A 20,411-nucleotide genomic window follows, 5' to 3' on the forward strand; every position below is an offset into this window, starting at 1 on the left:
CCTGGAAGAGGGACAACCGGGACAGAATCTGGCGCCCCAACCAGGACTAGAATCCCGTGTGCCAGCGCCGCAGGCAGAGGATTAGCCTATTGAGCTGTGGTGCCGGCTCAAGATTTATTTATTTATTTAAAGTCAGAGTTACGCAGAAAGAGAAGGAGAGGTAGAAAAAGAGAGAGAGAGAGAGAGAGAGAGAGAGAGGTCTTCCATCCACTGGTTCACTCCTCAGATGGCTGCAATGGCTAGGAGCTTCCTCTGGGTCTCTCACAGGGGTGCAGGGGCCTAAGGACTTGGGCCATCTTCTACTGCTTTCCCAGGCCATAGCAGAGAGCTGGACTGGAAATGGAGCAGCCAGGGCTTGAACCAGCGTCCATATGGGATGCCGGCACTGCAGGCAACAGTTTTACCCACCATACCACAGCTCTGGCCCCAGGGCCCACCTCTAAATACCAAGACACTGGCAACACTTGGAAGGGATGCATTCAAACCGTAGTATAGAGATTTGCCCTTGATGTCAATCTATAATGAACATTCCAATTATTGAATGTTAGTGCTTGGGAAAAGCTGACTTATGCTATAACATCAGGTTTACAACAGAGAATCCAAACAGTAGGTATCTACAGCATTTTTTAAAAAGATTTATTTATTTATTTGAAAGTACACAGAGAGAAGGAGAGGCAGAGAGAGAGAGAGAGAGAGAGAAAGAGAGGTCTTCCATTCGCTGGTTCATTCCCTAATTGGCCACAATGGCTGGAGCTGTGCCAATCTGAAGCCAGGAGCCAGGAACTTCTTCCGGGTCTCCCTCGTAGGTGCAGGGTCCATCTTCTACTACTTTCCCAGGGCATAGCAGAGAGCTGGATTGAAAGTGGAGCAGCCGGGACTTGAACCTACCTGTCCCTGGCAGGAGGCAAAGAGATGGGTGAGAAGCAGTGCTCGGTAAATCTGCTGTCGATGGGAGAGCTGTTCACATCTTCACATATTTTTGCTCTCATTTTCCCAGCATTAATTTTTTAATTCTATTTGAAAAGCGGAGAGGGATTAAGAGCTCTCATCTGCTGGTTCACCCTTCAAATGCCTGCCATAGGCCTGGGTTCAAGGATCACAAGCAGAGCCAGATTGCCAATATAGGATGTGGCTTCAGGCGGTGTCTTTACCACAGCACCTAGTGCCTGTCCCTCTCCCGCCAACATTCAGTTTTTATTTTTCTTTTATTTATTTGACAGCAGAGTAAGAGAGGGAGAGACAGAGATATCTTCCATCCAGTGGTTCATTCCCCAAATGACTGAAACAGCCAGGGCTGGGCCAGGAAAATGGCGCTCTTTTATCTGTGGCGCGATCTACACCCTGACACCATCCTAGGCTCTAGCCTCGGCACCATTGCTGGAAGCTCCACCCCCATCCTAATAGGATTCGCTGCTCCTGCTTCCCTCCAGCAAAGTTTTAAAAGGGCCTGTTCCTGAACGCCTGGCTCTCTCGGCTCCTCTCTCCCCTCCTCTCTCTTGTTCACTCTCTTCTCTCTGCTCTCAGTTCCTCTCTCCTCTCGCTCTCATCCTTCTTCTCCTACCAGGTCTCCCACATGAGTGGCAGGGGCCCAAGTACTTGGACCTTCTTCCACTGCTTTCCTAGGCAAATTAGCAGGGAGCTGGATAAGAAGTGGAGCAGCCAGCACTTGACCTGTTGCTTATATGGGATGTAAGATAGTCACAAAACACACCAAACCCCGGAGTAAGGGAAAGAGTTTATTTGGGAAAACCCAGCAGGCTGGAAGGAAGGGGCAAGGAAGGAAGAGAAAGAAGGAGAGTGTAAGGGAGAGAGACAGAGACGGAGGTCAGGAGGCGGAGAGGAAGAAAGAGAGAGGAGAGGAGAGAGGAGAGAAGAAGATGAGAGCGAGAGGAGAGGAACTGAGAGCAGAGAGAAGAGAGTGAACAAGAGAGAGGAGGGGAGAGAGGAGCCGAGAGAGCCAGGCGTTCAGGAACAGGCCCTTTTAAAACTTTGCTGGAGGGAAGCAGGAGCAGCGAATCCCATTAGGATGGGGGCGGAGCTTCCAGCAATGGTGCCGAGGCTAGAGCCTAGGATGGTGTCAGGGTGCAGATCGCGCCACAGATAAAAGAGCGCCATTTTCCTAACATGGGATGCCCACATCATAGAAATCAGCCACAATTCCAGCCCTGAACTTTAAGATTGTTTTGTTTTGTTTTGAATTTATTTGAAAGGCAGAGTGACAGAGAAAGAGATCTTTCATCTGCTGGCTTACTCCCCAAATGAATGCAATGACCGGGGCTGGGCCAGGCTGAAGGCCAGGAGCCAGGAACAGGAACTACATCCCGGTCTCCCTCGTAGGTTCAGGGACCCAAGCAACCTGGGTCATCTTCCACTGCTGTCCCAGGCACATTAGCAGGAAGCTGGATTGGAAGTGGAACGGCTGGGACTTGAACCAGTGCTCTGACATGGGATGCTGGCGTCACAGGCTACTGCTTAACCCCCATGCACCACAACGTCACCCTTGGCTGTATTTTATGTCCTCTGATGTCCACACTTGTCCACTTCCAATCTAGCTTCTGGTCCACTCTGATGTCCTCCTGGTACTCATGGACCACGTGGTCTCAGGATTTTTATCACCTGCCCTCCTTTCTTTCCCAGGGGCACAGATAAAACCCCAATGCCATGGAACTTCCACCCTGCTACAAGTATCCCCAGGCCCCTGCAATCCTCCAGCCCGACTCCAGATGGCCTGTGTCCACCGAGGTTTGTCTGACATCTTGCGACCATCTGGCCTGTGTTCCAAACGAATGAAGGGGTCGTGAGGGAAGGGTGGCAAGAAAACACACCCCAGACTCCCACAAAATACTGCCAAGGGTGGAATCTGAAATCCCAAAAGTCTAAGAGAGAAAGAAGCGGTGATGAGAGTCTGATCTGGTCACTTTCGGATGCGGGGCTGGCGGACAGGGTCAGGACATGCTGCACTGGCTCAGTAGCTGGCACACAGTAGGTGCTCAAACATAGTGAGAAATTAACGCTCCCAGCATTGCTGTGGATAACAGGCAGCGTGGCCGGGTACCCCCCTCCCAAGGATCCCGATCTCGGAGACTATGAGGCCAGCGCACAGCTGGGTCGCAGGAAATGCCGAGAGCCGCCGGAGCTCCATGCAGCCACCGCCCTTGCCTGCCTGGGGTACTTTAGGGGCCAGCGGCGCTGGGAGAGGGGCGCGTAACTCTCCGAACACCTGGCTTCCAGGCGGCGGCCGGATCCAGACGTGGCGCGCGGCCGGAGAACTCCATTTCCCATAGGTCCGCGCTCGCGACTCCATTTCCCACAATTCCGCCTCCACTTCCGGCGTGGCCGGGGAGCTGCGGACGGCTTCCGGGTTTGGGCCTGGCGCTGCGGTTGAGGCAGCATCGGCGGCGGCGGTAGCGGCGGGGCTGAGCGGGACGCGGGTGGAGAGAGTGGCCGTCGGCATGGACGTTTCGGGCCAAGAGACCGACTGGCGGAGCGCCGCCTTCCGGCAGAAGCTGGTCAGTCAAATGTGAGTATGAGCTGGGGCTGAGGTCGGGGTCGGGGTTGGGGCTGGGGGTTTGGGGGCGGGGGGAGCGAGATGGCCAGACCTTCCTCCCTCGCCCGGCGGGAGAGGCCGGGGCCGGACCCACGAGAGACCCCGGGCGCCGGGAACCCGGAGGCGCCCAGGCGCCGCGAGGGTCCCAGGGCGCGGCCCTCCCCCGGCTGCCCCCCTTCGTTCTGGGTCGACAAGGACTGCTTGTTAGCTTTCCTGGGGCCGAACTCTGCAAACCAACGAGCCCTGCTTATGAGTCATCGTCCTGGGCTTTCTCGTTCGTCATTTGTGTGCCTTGGGTGCAGACTTCTCCCCGCTTTGAATCGCACTGAAGACAGAAAGGGAAAGAGGCAGCAGCCCCGTAGTGGGTGTAGCAGAGTTAGGAGCTTCGTGATTTCTCTTCCCGGAAAAGCGCCATCGGGGTGAGAGACGGAGATTGAAGGAGGCGGTGGATGGAAGGGTGAGACCAGGCGGGCAGGTGTTTGGGCTTTGGGGACAGAGGGTCTAACAGGGGTCGCCCCCCGACAGAGTGCACGGAGGGCTGTCTGGAAGACATCGCGGATTCTGCGGGAGGCAGTGAAGAGCTAGGGTTAGTGCCCCCTCCCAGCGAGAGCTCCGGCCTCCCACCACCGACTGCTTAGTCCAAGTAGCGGTTTGAACTGAGCCTACCTGGCCGGCGTTGGTGGTAGCCTCAGATTTGCCTGCGGAATGCCACTGGCACGCGGGAGAGGCACAGACCTAGTGTCGTCCTGTGGTGTTGCAGGGTCTTAGCTTGAGCAGGCCAGGAGCAGCCTTGCGGAGTCGGTGGGGAATAAATGGGGCCCTGGGAAGGCAGGTAGCAGCGTGAGGAGCACCGTTCAAAGCGGGGGCGGGAGCGCTTACTGCGGGGAGGGTCTTGTTGGCCGAGAGGGTTCAGGGGTTTGGGGAGTGAGGAAGTGCGGTGATAATGGAACGAGGGTGAGCAGGTGCTGGCATGTTAGTGGTGGGGCTGTACTGCTAAGGAGTTGAGCTTGTATTTGGCACCCGGCCTGTTTTGAGGTCTTGAAATGCCAGTGTTGGGAAGCTCCCTTGAGTCCCTGGAGATGGATCAAGCACAGAGAAGAAAGGCAAGCCAGGCCCTTGGGGAGTTCGGAACCGGTGTAGGGGTGGGAGGGACCCGTCCTTTGTCGTCCACTGCCTGTCACATGACCCCGTAAAAGGGTTGTGGGTCGACCTGGTCAGGTGGGGGATGAGGGCCTGCGTTGGACCGTGGTAGCAATGAAAAGAGGAAGACAGATTCCCGAGACGCGAGCGTGTGGGCAATCCTTGATGACTAATTGGGCGCAGGGGTGGGGGTGAAGCAGTGTGGAAGGAAGGAGGCTGGGCCCAAAGCGGGGAGCCCAGAGCCCAGCGTGGGGGCGCAGAACAGCCCCTGGGAGTTGCTAGGGGAGCGGTGCTTTGTCGATGCACTTGCGCTATCTGTAGGTGAAATCCTAAGGGATAGCCCGGCTTCAGAGTCCTTAGGGCAAGGTGCAAGGATCCCTCCCGGGGAGAGCCTGGGACTGGGGACTGAAGAACCGGAAGAGTGAGTTGTCATTCAAAAGGAAGTGGGGGGTGGGGTGGGCCAGGAGGGCCATTGAGGAGCTCTGGGGTGCTGAGACTGACCTGACTGGTACTAAATAATTCAGCGGCCTTTGCTTCCAGGAGGACTGTTCTTCTCTGCCAGGCCACCCGCCTGTGCATTCCTCTTCTATTGCTAAAGAAACAAAGACCGTGAATTACCTCTCAGAGCAACAGGCCAGAGCTCAGGTGGGCTAGGCTGGGTCCTTGCTTAGGGTCTCAGGAGGCTGAAGTGCAGATGCTGGCAGAGGACGTTTCTTCCGGGTTGTTGGCCGAATTCAGTTCCCCGTGTTTGGATGACTGAGGGATCCTCTGTCCTTCCTGGCCGTTCGCCAGGGGTCGGTCTTTGTCGCGAGAGGCTGCCTGCGTTCCTCCTCTTGCTTCCCCTGTGGCCAGGTCCTCCTGCACACCCTGAGAGCTTCCAGCGCTGGCTGAAAGCGGGGGCCAGTCTGCTCTCCCAGCTTGCAGTGAGAGAGAGCGACTCCGGGCTGGGCTGCTCAGGAGAGCTCACGGCACCGTTTCTGGCCCAGCCCCTTCTTAACCCTCTGTGTCTGCCGCCCCCACAGCACAGGTGGACGTGAGGCGGTGGGCAGCCCAAGGGGCCAGCGTCACTGCCCGACTGCAGACCCGTCGGTGGCTCCCCTTAGTGGGAGAATACAACTCCAGATGGCCCACCCTCAGCCCCTCAGCCTGCTCTGTCTCATCATCTCGTGTCTCCCACCCTGTTGCAGCCTCTGGTCTCTCAGCTTCTTGAACATTCCAAGGTCCTTTCAAAGAATTTATTATCAAATATTTAAGGTAGTGAAAAATGGGGTAAGGGCCTGCGTTGCGGCACAGCAGGTTAAACCGCTGCCTGCAGCACTGGCCTCCCATAGGGGAGTCGAATCCCAGCTGCTCCACTTCTGATCCAGCTCTCTACTAATGTGCCTGGGAAAGCAGCAGAGGGTGGACCAAGTGCTTGGGCCCTGCGTCTGTGTGGGAGACCAAGAAGAAGCTCTTGGCTCTGGACTTTGGACAGGCTCAGCTCCGGCCATTGTGGCCCTTTGGGGAGTGAACTAGCGGATGGAAGACCTCTCTCTCTGTCTGGCTCTCCCCTCTTTCTGTAACTCTGCCTTTCAAATAAATAAATAAATCTTTAAAAAAATTCTAAAAAGAGGAAAATGAGGTAGACTTTGTCCCACTGTTTTCAGGCGTTCCTTCCCTGTAAGCGTCTGCCTCTGTCCCGTGTTCAGAGGCTCCTTCCCCACTGTTCTTCCCCACCGCCCCCTGCCTAAGTGGGTTTTGTCTTCGCCTGCCTTTCTAGTTCTCAGAACAGGCTGGGTGAGATGTCCCCTTTCTGCGGGGCTGCGGGGGCATTCCTTCACCTGAGCCAGTGTGTTTGTGAAACTCTGGACACCCCCCCCCCCCACTTGTTAGCTGACTGACCTTGGGCAGGGTGCTTGACCTTTCTGAGTCATTTCCTTCATCTAGGAAACGTGTAGGCCCTCCGTCTGTCTCACAGGGATGATGGGAGGGGAAGTGAAGGGACCTCAGTACAAGCCTTTATTTTACTTTATATTTTTAAAAGATTTAATTATTTTATTTGAAAGGCAGAGTTAGGGAGAGGCAGAGAGAGAGAGAGCTTCCATCTGCTGGTTCATTCCCCAAATGACTGCAACAGCTGGAGCTTCTTCCAGGTCTTCCATGTACGTGCAGGGGCCACCTTCTGCTGCTTTCCCAGGTGCATTAGCAGGGAGCTGAAATAGAACTGGAGCAGCCGGGAATCGAACCGGCGCCCGTATGGAATGCTGGTGCTGCAGGCAGTGGCTTAACTGGCTACTCCGCAGCACCGGTCCCCCTTAAAGCTTTTGATTGACACCCACACTCCCTGCAGAGGCCACAGGAGAAGATGCCCCTAGGGCCTCCTAAGGCAGCCCTTTGGGGCTGGGGCCTGCCTTGGCGGCTTGCTGAGTTCAGGTTAGGAACGGCTCTGGTCTGCAGGCTCCTGGAGAGCAAGCTTGGGGCTGTGCTGACAGTGCTGTGCCTTGCATAGAGGATTCCAGAACATACGTAAGCGGCGAGTGAACCGAAGGGCCCGGCAGTCATTTCCTCCCGGTTCTTTGTAACTGTTCTGCCATTATAGTCTTGAGGCTTCTATGCCTCTCAGCCCTTAGCATAGCAGATTGTACCCACAGTGATGAGCGGAACGCAGAGTGGAGGAGACGCAGGTGAGGAAGGGCAGCCCTGTGTTGGGGCCCTGGAAAAGTGCCAGCAGGGACTCTGGGACAGTGCACGGGACATGATCAGGCAGACAAGTTTGGCCACTTCTGGTGAAACCCCCAGGGAGACAGGCGAGCCCCAGCCTCAGGACATAGGCGATATGGGGAACTTGGTCCAGACTACCAACAGAAAGGCAGGTGCTGTTTAACCAGAAACAAAACAGACAACTCAGCAGGAACTTACAGGGTGTCTCTGTCTCCTTAAACTTGCAGGCCTACCTCTGTCTTTCAAACAAGTGGGAATAAAAATGTGAAGTTTTTAAATTAAAAAAGAAAGTCCTGAAAACTTCCAAGTCCAGATCCTGCCTAGGTGGGGAAACCGGGGAGTCTTGGTTGAATCCTCCTGTAGTTTCCCCACTCCCATCTCCCCAGAGCCCTGTGCCCCTCTGATGCTCTCCTGACCCTCCCTTTCCAGTGGGAAGGCTGCTGGGCCCTGTCGCCTTCTTCGTAGCCTGGTCGGTGTCCCGGCTTCCTGATGTCTGTGTATAACCCATTGCTAGAACATCTCTTCCTGAGGCCAATCCGTTTCTCCATAGGCCTGGTGACTCAGAGCTGCTCCTGGTGGGCACCAGGGTGGGGTCGTTGAGTCTCCAGCAGGTAGTGACGTGGCTGAAGGGACATGAGTGCCAGTCGTCTGCCCCAGAGTCCAGGGCCCTCTGCGCAGCAGCACCTGCCGCTGGGAGTGCAATGGGCGTCGACTCATCACTCTCCCACGCCCGTCTGTCTGTGGATTACTCCATTTGTAAACAAGGAAACTGAAGCGATGCCCCGCTGCTGGTCGTTCTGCATGTTACAATGATCGGCTTGGTGAGCCATCATAGCACAGCAAGAGAAGCAAACTACCTTCAATCTTACTAAGAGAGGAGGAGGGGGGTGGGGTGGGGAGAGGCAGCTGGAACTTAACCCAAGCCAGTGCACGGGAGGGTCCCAGTACAGGAGCCTGGTGGGCCTCCTGTTTATACCTGAGCACCTCCCCGTGAGTCACTGGGCTCCAAACAGTGGAAGAAGGGCAGCCAGTGCGCCTCAGTCTTTGGCCTTTGCCACAGGTGCAGCTCCCTTTTTGTTTATGACCCCACCCACGTGCCACAGCTGCAGCCCTTTACAGCCATTCCCACCCAGAGGCCTTTCAGCTGCCACTGCCTGTAGTGACCCTGTGGCTGTGGCTACGGTGGGAAGGACAGTGGCCACAGGATTACCTCCCTGCCCCTGTCGTGGGAGGCCAGGAGGTACCTGCTCCCTTTGTAGCGTTCCTTTGGGCAGTGATTTTGGTTAAGTAACTCAACAAAAATTACAAGGAATTCAAATCAACTTTTAAAAATTCATGGTGCCTCCCACCCCCATTTAGCTCCAGAAGTTACTGACTTGTTTCAGGGGCTCACATTCTCCCCTCAATTATAATTATTATTATTTAAAGACTTTTTTTTTTTTTTTTTTTTTTTTGACAGGCAGAGTGGACAGTGAGAGAGAGAGACAGAGAGAAAGGTCTTCCTTTGCCGTTGGTTCACCCTCCAATGGCCGCCGCGGCCGGCGCGCTGCGGCCGGCGCACCGCGCTGATCCGATGGCAGGAGCCAGGAGCCAGGTGCTTTTCCTGGTCTCCCATGGGGTGCAGGGCCCAAGCACCTGGGCCATCCTCCACTGCACTCCCTGGCCACAGCAGAGGGCTGGCCTGGAAGAGGGGCAACCGGGACAGAATCCGGCGCCCCGACCGGGACTAGAACCCGGTGTGCCGGCGCCGCTAGGCGGAGGATTAGCCTAGTGAGCCGCGGCGCTGGCCTTAAAGACTTATTTATTTGAAAGGCGGTGTTATAGAGAGGCAGAGGCACAGGGCAAGGGGGTCTTCCATCCGCTGGTTCACTCCCCAGATGGCCACAATGGCCGGAGCCGGGCTGATCTGAAGCCAGGAGCTTCCTCTGGGTCTCCCACGGGAGTGCAGGGGCCCAAGTACTTGGGCCGTCCTCCACTGCTTTCCCAGGCCATAGCAGAGAGCTGGATCAGAAGTGGAGCAGCCAGGACTCAAACTAGCGCCCATATGGGATATCTGCACTGCAGGCGGCAGCTTTACCTGCCATACCACAGCACTGGCCCCCCCAATCTCCCAGTTACTTTGATGCACAAGTGTCTTAGTGGATGCCCTCTGCCTGTGGATTCAGCTGAGCCTCATCCTTTCTCCAGGGTCTGCACGCGCCTGCCTGCCCTCCCCCACCCCCACCCCCACCCCCATGTCCAAACTTCCTGTGCATCCTCAGTACGAGCCCAGCCCCTCCTCCTGCCTGCTCTGCAACCAGTCTGTCTGCTGGCTGAGCTGTGCCGTGCCTCCCGCCGCCCCTGTGCTGCCCACGTGCTCCCTGCACATGCTGGGTGAAGAGTCACGTTGGCACTTGATTGTTCCAGGCAGGAATTTACGAGCCAGGAGCCTAAGCAGGGGTGCTGTAGCACATGGGATTCCTGGCACTTCTGAGACCTGCTCCGTTGCTGCGGTGATGGGGCTGGCCTGACAGGGTGGTCACCCTGTGGAGACAGCAGTAACTCCTCGCAGAAGTGCAGGGCTCAGCTGGGGGCGCATGGATGTGTTTTTCTGGGTGCCGTTTTGCAGCGCAAATGCAGTCGGCTCTTTGTACCTGCAGGGTCCACACTCCTGGGTTCAACCAGTCGAGAATCAGAAATAGCTGGGGGAGTAGCTTCTGGAGGTGGGAGTGTGGCCTGCACTTAAGACGTCTGTTGGGACACCCAACTTTTGTTTGGGAGTGCCTGGGTCCGAATTCCAGCACTGGCTCCTGGCTCCGGCTTCCTGGGAAGCAGTAGGTCTCAAGTAGTTGGGTCCCTGCCACCCACGCAGGAGACCTGGATTGAGTTCGTGGCTCCTGGCTTTGGTCTGACCCATTCCTGGCTGCTGTAGGCATTTGAGGGAGTGAGCCAGGGGGTGGGAGATATTTCTCTCTGCCTGTCTTTCTGCTTCTCAATTTTTTTTAATTGCATCTGTGTTAAACACATACAGACTTTTCTTATCATTTTCCCTAATTAATACAGTATAACAACTATTTTCCTAGCATGCACATTGGATTAAGTATTAAATAATTTAGAGATGACTTAAAGTGTACAGGAGGCTGAGCATAGGTTATGTGCAAACACTGTACCCTTCTGTATAAGGGATTGAGCATCCACAGATTCTGGTGTGCATGGGGGGGTGATGTGAGTGATGAGAGAGGACTGTCTGATTTATGCCAGTGACCTTAAAATGTCCATTCTCTGGGTTATTTCCAACAGGGACGTGATCAGGCGGGTGTTGAAACCTGGTGGTGACGAGGATGCTCGTTGCCACATCATCTCAGGAGATGATGGGAGCTTGTGGGAGTTGTAGCTGCAGGTCGTGGTTTCTGTGTTGCTGTTGACAGTGATGTGGGTGGATCCGAGATGCATCAGTAGCCAGCAGGCCATGTGATAAATAGGCTGAGTTTTTAAATCGATGTCTTCGGCTGCTTAGCTGCGATTTTCATTTTCTTTGTAATTTTCAGCGCATACATGAGTGTGTGCTTTTGGCAGGAGTAGACGTACGTTCCCTTTGTTGTCGGAAGTCTCCTGGCAAGGGGGACCTTGTCTGTGAAGTGGCTGTGGCAGGCTCCTGCAGCACCTGGGGCCGTGTGTGCAGGTGGTGCCCTCCCTCACCCGGCCACTGCAGTGCCGGGTCACCCTGCCAAGGACAGTTCCACGTTTCCGTCCCCGCAGAGGAGCAGGTGGCCCTTGCCTCTTCAGCCTGGAACTGTCTCCAGTTGGCACAAGAGCCCCGTGCCACACACACTGTACCCTCTCGCTGTCGTTTGGGCGTTCTTCCTCGGTGGAGCTCTGAACTTGGCCTCATCCCCTCCTGCTGGTCCTTGCTGCCTCCTATTTCCTCTGAGTTTCTGGAGTCCTCGTTGAGTGCCTCCTGATGTCAACCTAAGAAGGGAGCTATTTTTTGCTATTTTTACAGGGGTTTTAAAAAATTTTAATTTATTTGTGGGGCCAGCTCTGTGGTGTGGTGGACTAGGCCTCCATCTGTTTCACTGGCATCCCATGTGGGCGCCAGTTCCTGTCCCAGCTGTTCCTCTTCCAATCCAGCTCTCTGCTTAAGGCCTGGGAAAGCAGTGGAGGATGGCCCAAGTACATGGGCGCCTGCACCCGCGTGGGAGACTGGGAGGAAGCTCCTGGCTTCGGATCAGCCCAGCTCTGGCCATTGTGGCCATTTGGGAAGTGAACCAGTGGATGGAAGACCTTTCTGTCTGTGCCTCTCTCTGTAACTCTGTCTCTCAAATAAATAAAATCTTTTTTTAAAAAGATTGAATTTGTTTGAAAGAGAGAGACAGATAGGTAGACAGATCTTCCATCTGGTATTTTTCTTTCCAAATGCCTCCAGTAGCTGAGGCTTTGTCCAGCCAAAGTCAGGAACCTGGAACTCCATCGATGTTTCCCGCATGACTGGCAGGAACCCAGTCACTTCAGCCATCATCACTGCCCCCAGGGTGCACATTAGCAGGAAGCTGTAATCCGAAGCAGAGCTGAAACTTGAACCCGGGCAGTCCTCCGTGGGATGTGGACAGCCCAGTGGCCACTTAACCACTGGACCAGACGCCCACCCTGTGGTTGTTACTTTTGCCTTGCTGGCGTTGGGAAGTCCTGGAGTGTGGGACCTGGTCTGATAGCTCCTAGCCAGTGTCCTGGCCTGGATGAGTTGCGTAATAATTGTCAGGTCGTGGGAAAGCAGTGCTGGCTTCTACAGTTTACCTGGGTTTGCCCCATCAGTGCTGCTTAAATTCTGATCTGCTTTCTCTTGCTCTCTTTTTTTTGATTGAGGATTATTTAAAGATGAAGAGAGGGGCTGGTGTTGGGGTGCAGTGGGTTAAACTGATGCTTGTGATGCTGGTGCCCTTTATCAGAGTACCGGTTTGGTTCCCAGCTGCTCCACTTTTGATTCAGCTCCATGCTGTTGTGCCTGGGAAGGCAGTGGGAGATGGCCAAGTCCTTGGGCCCCTGCACCCACACACGAGACCTGAATGGAGTTCCTGGCTTTGGCCTGGCCCAGCCTTGTCTGTTGTGGCTTTATTTCGGGGGTGAACCAGTGGTTGGAAGATTTCTCTGTCTGTCTCTCTGTAACTGCCTTCTTTTTTTTTTTTTTTTTTTTTTTTTTTTTTTTTTTTTTAAGATTTATTTATTTGAACGTTAGAGATAAAGTGAAGGAAAGGCAGAGAGAGAGAGAGAGAGGTCTTCCATCCGCTGGTTCACTCCCCAATTGGCCGCAACAGCTGGAGCCGAGCCAATCCGAAGCCAGGAGCCAGGTGCTTTTTCCAGGGTCTCCCACGCGGGTGCAGGGGCCCAAGGACTTGGGCCATCTTCTGCTGCTTTCCCAGGCCACAGCAGAGAACTGGATCAGAAGTGGAGCAGCCAGGACTTGAACCAGCACCATATAGGATGCCGGCACTGCAGGTGGCGACTTTTCCCACTATACCACAGCGCTGGCCCTGTAACTGCCTTTCAAATAAATGAATCTATCTATCTTTCTTTCTTTCTGCCTTTCAAATAAATGAATCTATCTTTCTTTCTTTCTTTCTTTTTTTTTTTTTTTTTAAGAAGAGAGTACAGGGTATTAGTTGACTCTGTTTAATGGATAAGCAAATGAGTACCTAATTCTTAAGAGTAGAAGGGAGGCCGGCGCCGCGGCTCACTAGGCTAATCCTCCGCCTGTGGCGCCGGCACACTGGGTTCTAGTCCCGGTCAAGGCGCCGGACTCTGTCCCGGTTGCCCCTCTTCCAGGCCAGCTCTCTGCTGTGGCCAGGGAGTGCAGTGGAGGATGGCCCAAGTACTTGGGCCCTGCACCCCATGGGAGACCAGGAGAAGTACCTGGCTCCTGCCATCGGATCAGCGCGGTGCGCCGGCCGCGGCGGCCATTGGAGGGTGAACCAACGGCAAAGAAAGACCTTTCTCTCTGTCTCTCTCTCACTGTCCACTCTGCCTGTCCAAAAAAAAAAAAAAAAGAGTAGAAGGGAATAAAATAGAGGCCAAGCCATCATCACCTTTAAGCCAGCACCTCCGGGGGAGATGCTCATTTTAGCTCGAATAGTGCATCTCTTTCTAACCTAGGTGTGGGGCTGTTAGGGTCTCATGATTCAGTTCAGTATGTGGAGGTAGAATGCATAACTGACTTGGGGTAGTGAATTCCTGGAGAAAGCACTTGGCTTTCTCTTTAAGCCCTAAATTGTGTGTGTTTTTTTTTTTTTTTTTTTTTTTAAAGAGTTATTTATTTAAGAGGTGGAGTTATAGACAGAGAGAGAGATCTTCCATCTGCTGGTTTACTCCCCAAATGGCTGCAACGGCTGGAGCTGAGATGATCTGAAGCCAGGATCTAGAAGCTTCTTTCAGGTCTCCCATGTGGGCACAGGGGCCCAAGCACTTGGGCCATTTTGCTGCCCTCCAAGCCATTAGCAAGGAGCTGGATCAGAAGTGGAGCAGCCAGGACTTGAACTCTGCCCATATGGGATGCCAGCACTGCAGGCAGATGCTTAACCTACTATGCCATAGTGCTGGCCCCTCCCTAAACATATATATATATATACACACACACACACACACACACATATATATATATGATTTATTTATTTATTTGAAAGGCAGAGTTACAAAGAGGCAGAGAGAGAGGTAGGTCTTCAGGACATAACAGAGAGCTGGATTGGAAGTGGAGCAGCTGGGACTTGAACTGGTGCCCATATGGGATGCTGGCATTGCAGGCAGCAGTTTTACCTGCTACATCACAGCACTGGCACCCTAAATATTTTTTAAAATTAATTTATTTGAAAGGCAGGATGATGGAGAGAGAGAGAGCCTTTCATTGGTCGCTTCACTCCCCAAATGGCCACGATGGCTGGGCCTAGGCCAGGCTGAAGCTAGGATCCCAGAACTCCATCCAGGTCTCCCATGTGGTTGACAAGGGCCCAAATACTAGGGCCATCTTCCACTGCTTTCCTAAGCGCATTAGCAGGGAGCTGGATTGGAAGTGATGCAGCTGCGACTGGAACTGGCACTCCTACATGGGATGTCAGCATTTGCAGGTGGTGACTTAACCTGCTGCTCCACAGTACCAGCCCCTAAGACCCAAGTTCTGAGAATGTTTCAGATGGACAGAGGTTTGCAAGTGAAAGTCCCAGGTTGGGGGCAGGCATTTGGCCCAGAAGTTAAAATGCCAGTTGGGACCAGAGCAGAATGCCTGGGTTCACTTCCTGGCTCTACTTCCAATTCCAGCTTCTTGATAAGGCACACCCTGAGAAGCAGCAGATGATGGCTCAAGGGGGTTGTGGGGCAGTTTTGTAGCAACGTGGGTTAAATGACCACATCAAACCACTTCGAATGTCCACATCCCTATCAGAGTGCTGGTTTGAGTTCCAACTACTCTGCTTCTGATCCAGCGTCCTAGGAGGCAACAGATGACTGCTCAAGTGCTTGGGCTCCTGTCACCCATGTGAGAGACCAGAATGGGGTTCTGGGCTCCATACTTCAGCCTGGCCCACCCCTGGCCATTGTGAGCATTTGCGGAGTGAACCAGTGTGTGAAAGATAGCGCTCACACTCTTGTTCTTGCTCTCATGTGTGCTCCCTCCCTCCCTCCCTCCATCTCCCTCCCTCCCTCCCTCCCTCCCCCCCTCTCTCCCTCCCTCCCTCCCCCTCCCTCTCTCCCTCCCTCCCTTTCCCTGTCTCCTTCCCCCTCCCTCTCTCCCTCTCCCTCTCTCCATCTCCATCTTTCTCTCCCTCCCTCCCTTCCTCCCTCTCCTTCCCCCTCTTTTTCTCTCTCCCTCTCCCTCCCTCCCTCTCTCTCCTCTCTTCCTCCCTCTCTCTCCTCTCTTCCTCCCTCTCCCTCTCTCCCTCCCCCCTCCCTCCCTCTCCCTCCCTCTCTGTCCCTCTCTGTCCCTCTCCCTCCCTCTCTCTTTCTCTCTCTCCCTCCCCCTCTTTTTCTCCCTCCCCCCTCTCTCTCTCTTCCTCCCTCCCTCTCTCTCCCCCTCCCTCCCCCCTCTCTCCCTCTCTCTCTCTTCCTCCCTCCCTCTCTCTCCCCCTCCCTCCCCCCTCTCTTCCTCTCTCTCTCTTCCTCCCTCCCTCCCTCCCTCCCTCTCTCTCCCTCTCCCTCCCTCCCTCCCTCTCTCTCCCTCTCCCTCCCTCTCCCTCCCTCTCTCCCTCCCTCCCTCCCTCTCTCTCCCTCCCTCCCTCTCTCTCCCTCTCCCTCCCTCTCCCTCCCTCCCTCTCTCTCCCTCCCTCTCTCTCCCTCTCTCCCTCTCTCCCTCTCTCTCCCTCTCTCTCCCTCCCCCTCTTTTTCTCCCTCCCTCCCTCTCTCTCCCTCTCCCTCCCTCCCTCCCTCTCTCTCCCTCTCTCCCTCTCTCTCCCTCTCTCTCCCTCCCCCTCTTTTTCTCCCTCCCTCCCTCTCTCTCCCTCTCCCTCCCTCCCTCCCTCTCTCTCCCTCTCCCTCCCTCTCCCTCCCTCTCTCTCCCTCTCCCTCCCTCCCTCTCTCTCCCTCCCTCTCTCTCTCTCTCCCTCCCTCTCCCTCCCTCCCTCTCTCTCCCTCCCTCTCTCTCCCTCTCTCCCTTCCTCTCCCTCTCAATCCCTCCCTTCCTTCTCTCTCCCTCTCTCTCCCTCCCTCTCTCTGCCTCCCTCTCTCTCCCTCTCCCTCTCTCGCGCTCTCTTGCTCTGCCATTCAAGTGGGTGAAAATAAATAAAAATTTTTTGTTAGGTCCATGCCACCCACATAGGATACTTGGATTGAGTTCTCTCCTGGCTCTGGCCCGGCCTAGCCCCTGCCATTTTGGCATATTTTGGTGAATAAACTAGCAGATGGGAACTCTGTCTCTTAAAGAAAGAAAGGAAAAAAATGTTTTACTCCCTGAGCCAACCCCTCCATAGGGTGCCCTGGTTGTGTCACCCAGTCTTCTCATGCTGGATAGAGGCAGCTGGGTGCGGTCTTACTTCCCGGGGCCGCCTCTTCCTGGTCCCAGCTCCTTGTTAGCCTTGGCTTCAAATTAGCCTGAGAGGAGGGAGAGGGTGGGCAGCAGGAGTGGGTGTGACCAGGCTGCAGGACTGCTTTTGGGCGGAGCCCCTCTCCTGTGGGAGGGATGGCAAGGGTGGCTGAGGGATGGAGGGCTGGGGCCCAGAACAGCTCCCGCCTGCCTGCTCCTGCTCCTCCCAGCTAGTGTACCTGTTACTCCTTCCTCTCTTGGCGCCTGGGGTGGCAGAGGTTGGGGCATGGCCCCGCCTCCCTTCACTTCTTCACTTTGCCTTTTCTGCTTCCTTTCAGTCCTCACCAGAGGCACCCTTGGAGAAGGTGATCTGGCTGCTCTGTGGGGTGGAATCCCTGTTGTGAATTAGAAGGACTTCAGGGTTGTCCTCAGAAACCTGCCTGGTGACCACAGGCCCCTCAGATGCTGTCTAGTCTGCTTTGATCTGAGCTGGGGGAGGAGTCCTTGCCACATGCTCTGTGGTATGGATTCAGGCAGGAGGTCCTTCCACTGGAAAAGAGGGCAGGGTCCTAGGGCCCAGGGCCCAGCAGCTCTGTCTTGCCTCATGGAGTGTATATATCGAGGTACCACATAGCTGTCACAGTGAACACCACAACACCCTTCTTCAGCTGTCTGTTCATACATCAGTATCCCACAGCCCCCAGCAGGTTCCTCTCTGCCCTTTAGCCGTGGCCGATCTGTCCCCACTCCCCGCCTCCCGGCTGACTATCAGTGGAATCACAGTGTGTGTAGATCTTGTTCTGGCTCCTCTCCTTCAGTGCCATCGCTGTGTAGTTTATCCTCCGGGACAGCAGCTGTTCTTATTTAGGATATATGCTATTCTGTTCATGATGCATGCATGCACCAGGTCATTTTTTTTTTTTTTTAAGATTTATTTATTTATTTGAAAGAGTTAAAGCAAGAGAGGGAGAGACAGAGAGAGAGATCTTCCATCTGCTGGTTTGCTCCCCAAATGGCCACAATGACTAGGGCTGAAGCCGGGAGTGCAGGAACCTAGTCTGCTTTCCCAGGCACATTAGCAGGGAGATGGATCGGAAGTGGAGCAGCTGGGACTGGAACCGGTGCCCATAGGGATGCTGGTGCTGCAGACGGTGGCTTAACACACTATGCCACAGCGCGAGCCCCACGAGGTCACTTTTGCATTAGATACTTAATGGACATTGGGTTAGTTCCAGTTGTTGGCTGCATAAAGGCAGCTCTAGGAGTGGTTTTGATCAAGTCTGGTGGGTGTACGTGTTAACTCTGTGCGTGGTATGCAGGGCTGGATCAGAGGGTGTGGCCTTTAGCGTGTTTTGCCGAACATTTTCCCCAAGTGGTTCAGTTTTCATTCCCATCACCAGTGTGGAGTTCCACCTGCTTGACATTCTTCCCAGCACCTGCCATTATGACAAGCTCCCTGTTGATTTTGAAGGCGTACTTGACCTTGAGACCCATTGGGTGCCATGATGATAGGAATGAAAAGAATGATTTAGGAGGGAGAGAACCTGTAAGCAAAGAAGCTATGGGATGTGGTGGTTTGTGTGTGTGTGTGTGTGTGTGTGCATGTGTGCGCGCAAGCTTGTGAGAAGAAGGGATACAGCTGTGTCCCACTCTGGGAGAGGACCCCTGACTGCATACTGGTTTCTGAGCGATCAGTGCAAGGTGAGGATGTGGGGAGTAGGGAGGGCTGCTCACCCTTCTAAACATAAAGTCCTGACAGCCAGTGGGAGGTGCAGGGAGCAGACCTGGAAGAGCATCCTTTGTGCTGCAGTAGCAAGTGGGCCGGCCACTCTAGAGGCCAGGGTGAAGCCTGTCTGCCCAGGGCGGTGGCAGAGGAGGCAAAGCCGGTGCCCATAGGGGAGGTCTATGGTGGGCAGAGCAGACTCAGGGAAGGACTGGCTGAGAGCGCGGGCACTGCACAGCCGGGCACGACAGCCTCAGCCCTGTTCTCCCTGCGCTCTTGGCCTGTGTCAGGACTTGTGGGTGTAGTGCTTCATTCCCTTCCAGATAACATTGTAGAGTACTGAAAAACAGGAAGGGTTTTTCCATAATCTCTCTGCCCAGATAGGGCCGTTTCTGACATATTGATATGTTTCCTCTCATGCTGAGTGTGCCTATAACTTTATATGTATGTGTTTTAAATATGAAAATATGCACAGGCATTTTGTAGGTAGAACTAGGCTGTAACTGGGAGTGCAGTTTTGGGTTGTAGGTTTCTCCTGGTTTAAGTTGGGTTCTCTCCCTGGGTGGGCTCCAGCTGGGACCTGTGTGCCTGCTGCCCACGTTCTCACAAGGTGTGGGCCATGCACAGCCATCCCATGGACTTGAAGACAAGCATTTCACTGATTTTTTTTTTTTTTTAGTTCTATTATGGATTTTTCAAGTGTTCCCAGAAGCCCAGAAGCAGAGATAATAGACAGTGTGCTGAGTACTTAGGAGTTAGTGACATATGGCTAGTGTTGTTCCATCCGCCCCTCCTGAACTATTTTAAATCACATCCACACACCATACGATTTCAGTAGCGGGGCCTCCCCTTATATGCCACACCCTGTGTGAGATAAGCATTTTCCTAACAATCCGTGTGGCAGAACACGTCCTTGCCACGTGCTAGGCTGGTGGTGAGTGGGACGCCCTCAGGCTAGAACTGCTGATTCTTTGAGGTCGAAGCTTTGGAGTAAATGTCACAAGCTCCTGTGTCTCCTGAACCAGCTCAGATAGCAACGAGCCATCTTAAGGGCAGCAGCCTGTCCTTCAGGTCTTTTTTTTTTTTTTTTTTTCTTTAAAGATGTTTTTTTTTTGGCTGGCACTGCGGCTCACTAGGCTAATCCTCCGCCTGCGGCGCCGGCACCCCGGGTTCTAGTCCCAGTTGGGGCGCTGGATTCTGTCCTGGTTGCTCCTCTTCCAGGCCAGCTCTCTGCTGTGGCCAGGGAGTGCAGTGGAGGATGGCCCAAGTGCTTGGGCCCTGCACCCCATGGGAGACCAGGAAAAGCACCTGGCTCCTGGCTTCGGATCGGCACAGCGCGCCGGCCGCAGGGGCCATTGAGGGGTAAACCAACGGAAAAGGAAGACCTTTCTGTGTCTTTCTCTCACTGTCCACTCTGCCTCCAAAAAAAAAAAAAGTAGTGTTTTTTTTTTTTTTGAAAGGCAGAGTTATAAAGGCTGGCGCTATGGTGTAGCAGGTTAAACTGCCACCTGCAGTGCCGGCATCCCATGTGGGCATCCCATTTTCCCACTTCCCTGATCCAGCTTCCTGCTAATGTGCCTGGAAAAGCAGTGGAGCATTGCCCAAATGGTTGGGCCCCTGCACCCATGTGGGAGACCCAGAAGAAGCTCCTGGTTCCTGGTTCCTGGCTTGGTCTGGCCTAGCTCTGGCCTTTGCAGCATTTAGGGAGTGAACCAGCAGATGGAAGATCTCTCCCTTAGTGTCTCTCTACCTCTGTCTGTAACTCTGACTTTCAAATAAAATAAATCTTTAAGAAAGAGGGAGAGACCCTGATCGGTGACAACTGACTGAACACCAAAAAGGAAACCTCCTGAAGTGAAATGGACACTATGAGAAATGGTGACTTGATCAGCATAGCCCTGACTGCTAATGGACAACTTAATACATTATCCCTCATAGTATTTTTTTTTGTCTGTTCTACTTAATATGACTGGTTTAATTCTGTAATTATCACACAGTTATTCTTAAGTGTTGAAAATTAACTGAAATGTGATCCCTGTTAAACATAAGAGTGGGAATAAGAGAGGGAAGAGATGTATAATTTGGGGCATGCTCGGGCTGACTTGCCCCAATTGGTAGAGTTGGAAACATACCAGGGGATTCCAATTCAATCCCATCAAGGTGGCATGTGCCAATGCCATCTCACTACTCCAAGTGATCAATTTCAGTTCACAATTGATCATAATGAAAGGACTAAGAGTCAAAGGGAGCACATAAACAAGTCTAGTATCTGCTAACACCAACCGATAGAATAAATAAAGGGGAGAGTGATCCAACATGGGAAG

At 53.9% G+C, this 20,411-nt stretch overlaps 1 protein-coding gene and 1 long non-coding RNA gene across 10 annotated transcripts in view; one reads left to right on the forward strand and one right to left on the reverse strand.

Moving 5' to 3' along the window:
* Positions 1 to 622: 622 nt before the first annotated feature.
* Positions 623 to 5,724, reverse strand: LOC138847402 (uncharacterized). 4 transcript variants are annotated; one of them, XR_016227393.1, is made up of 3 exons: positions 5,306 to 5,711; positions 4,214 to 4,367; positions 623 to 894 (listed from the first exon to the last, which is right to left on the reverse strand). It is a non-coding gene; the product is annotated as an uncharacterized LOC138847402 (long non-coding RNA). The 4 variants fall into 4 exon arrangements; XR_016227394.1 differs by lacking the exon at positions 623 to 894 and adding an exon at positions 3,575 to 3,872 and having other exon boundaries at positions 5,306 to 5,712; XR_016227395.1 differs by lacking the exon at positions 623 to 894 and adding an exon at positions 3,891 to 4,108 and having other exon boundaries at positions 5,189 to 5,724.
* Positions 3,171 to 20,411, forward strand: part of MED15 (mediator complex subunit 15) — an 81,390-nt gene continuing 64,149 nt past the window's right edge. Inside the window, exon 1 of one of the 6 annotated variants that reach the window (XM_051841028.3) lies at positions 3,171 to 3,520. In XM_051841028.3, coding sequence (XP_051696988.2) covers positions 3,453 to 3,520 — 68 coding nt within the window. In that variant the 5' untranslated portion in view covers positions 3,171 to 3,452. The remainder of the gene's footprint in view (positions 3,521 to 20,411) is intronic. The other 5 variants (XM_070065917.2, XM_070065916.2, XM_051841025.3 and 2 more) reach the window with 5 other exon arrangements.

The sequence above is a fragment of the Oryctolagus cuniculus genome, chromosome 21 (assembly GCF_051225735.1).
Source record: "Oryctolagus cuniculus isolate XC-2025 breed Fujian yellow rabbit chromosome 21, ASM5122573v1, whole genome shotgun sequence".
Lineage (NCBI taxonomy): Eukaryota > Metazoa > Chordata > Mammalia > Lagomorpha > Leporidae > Oryctolagus > Oryctolagus cuniculus.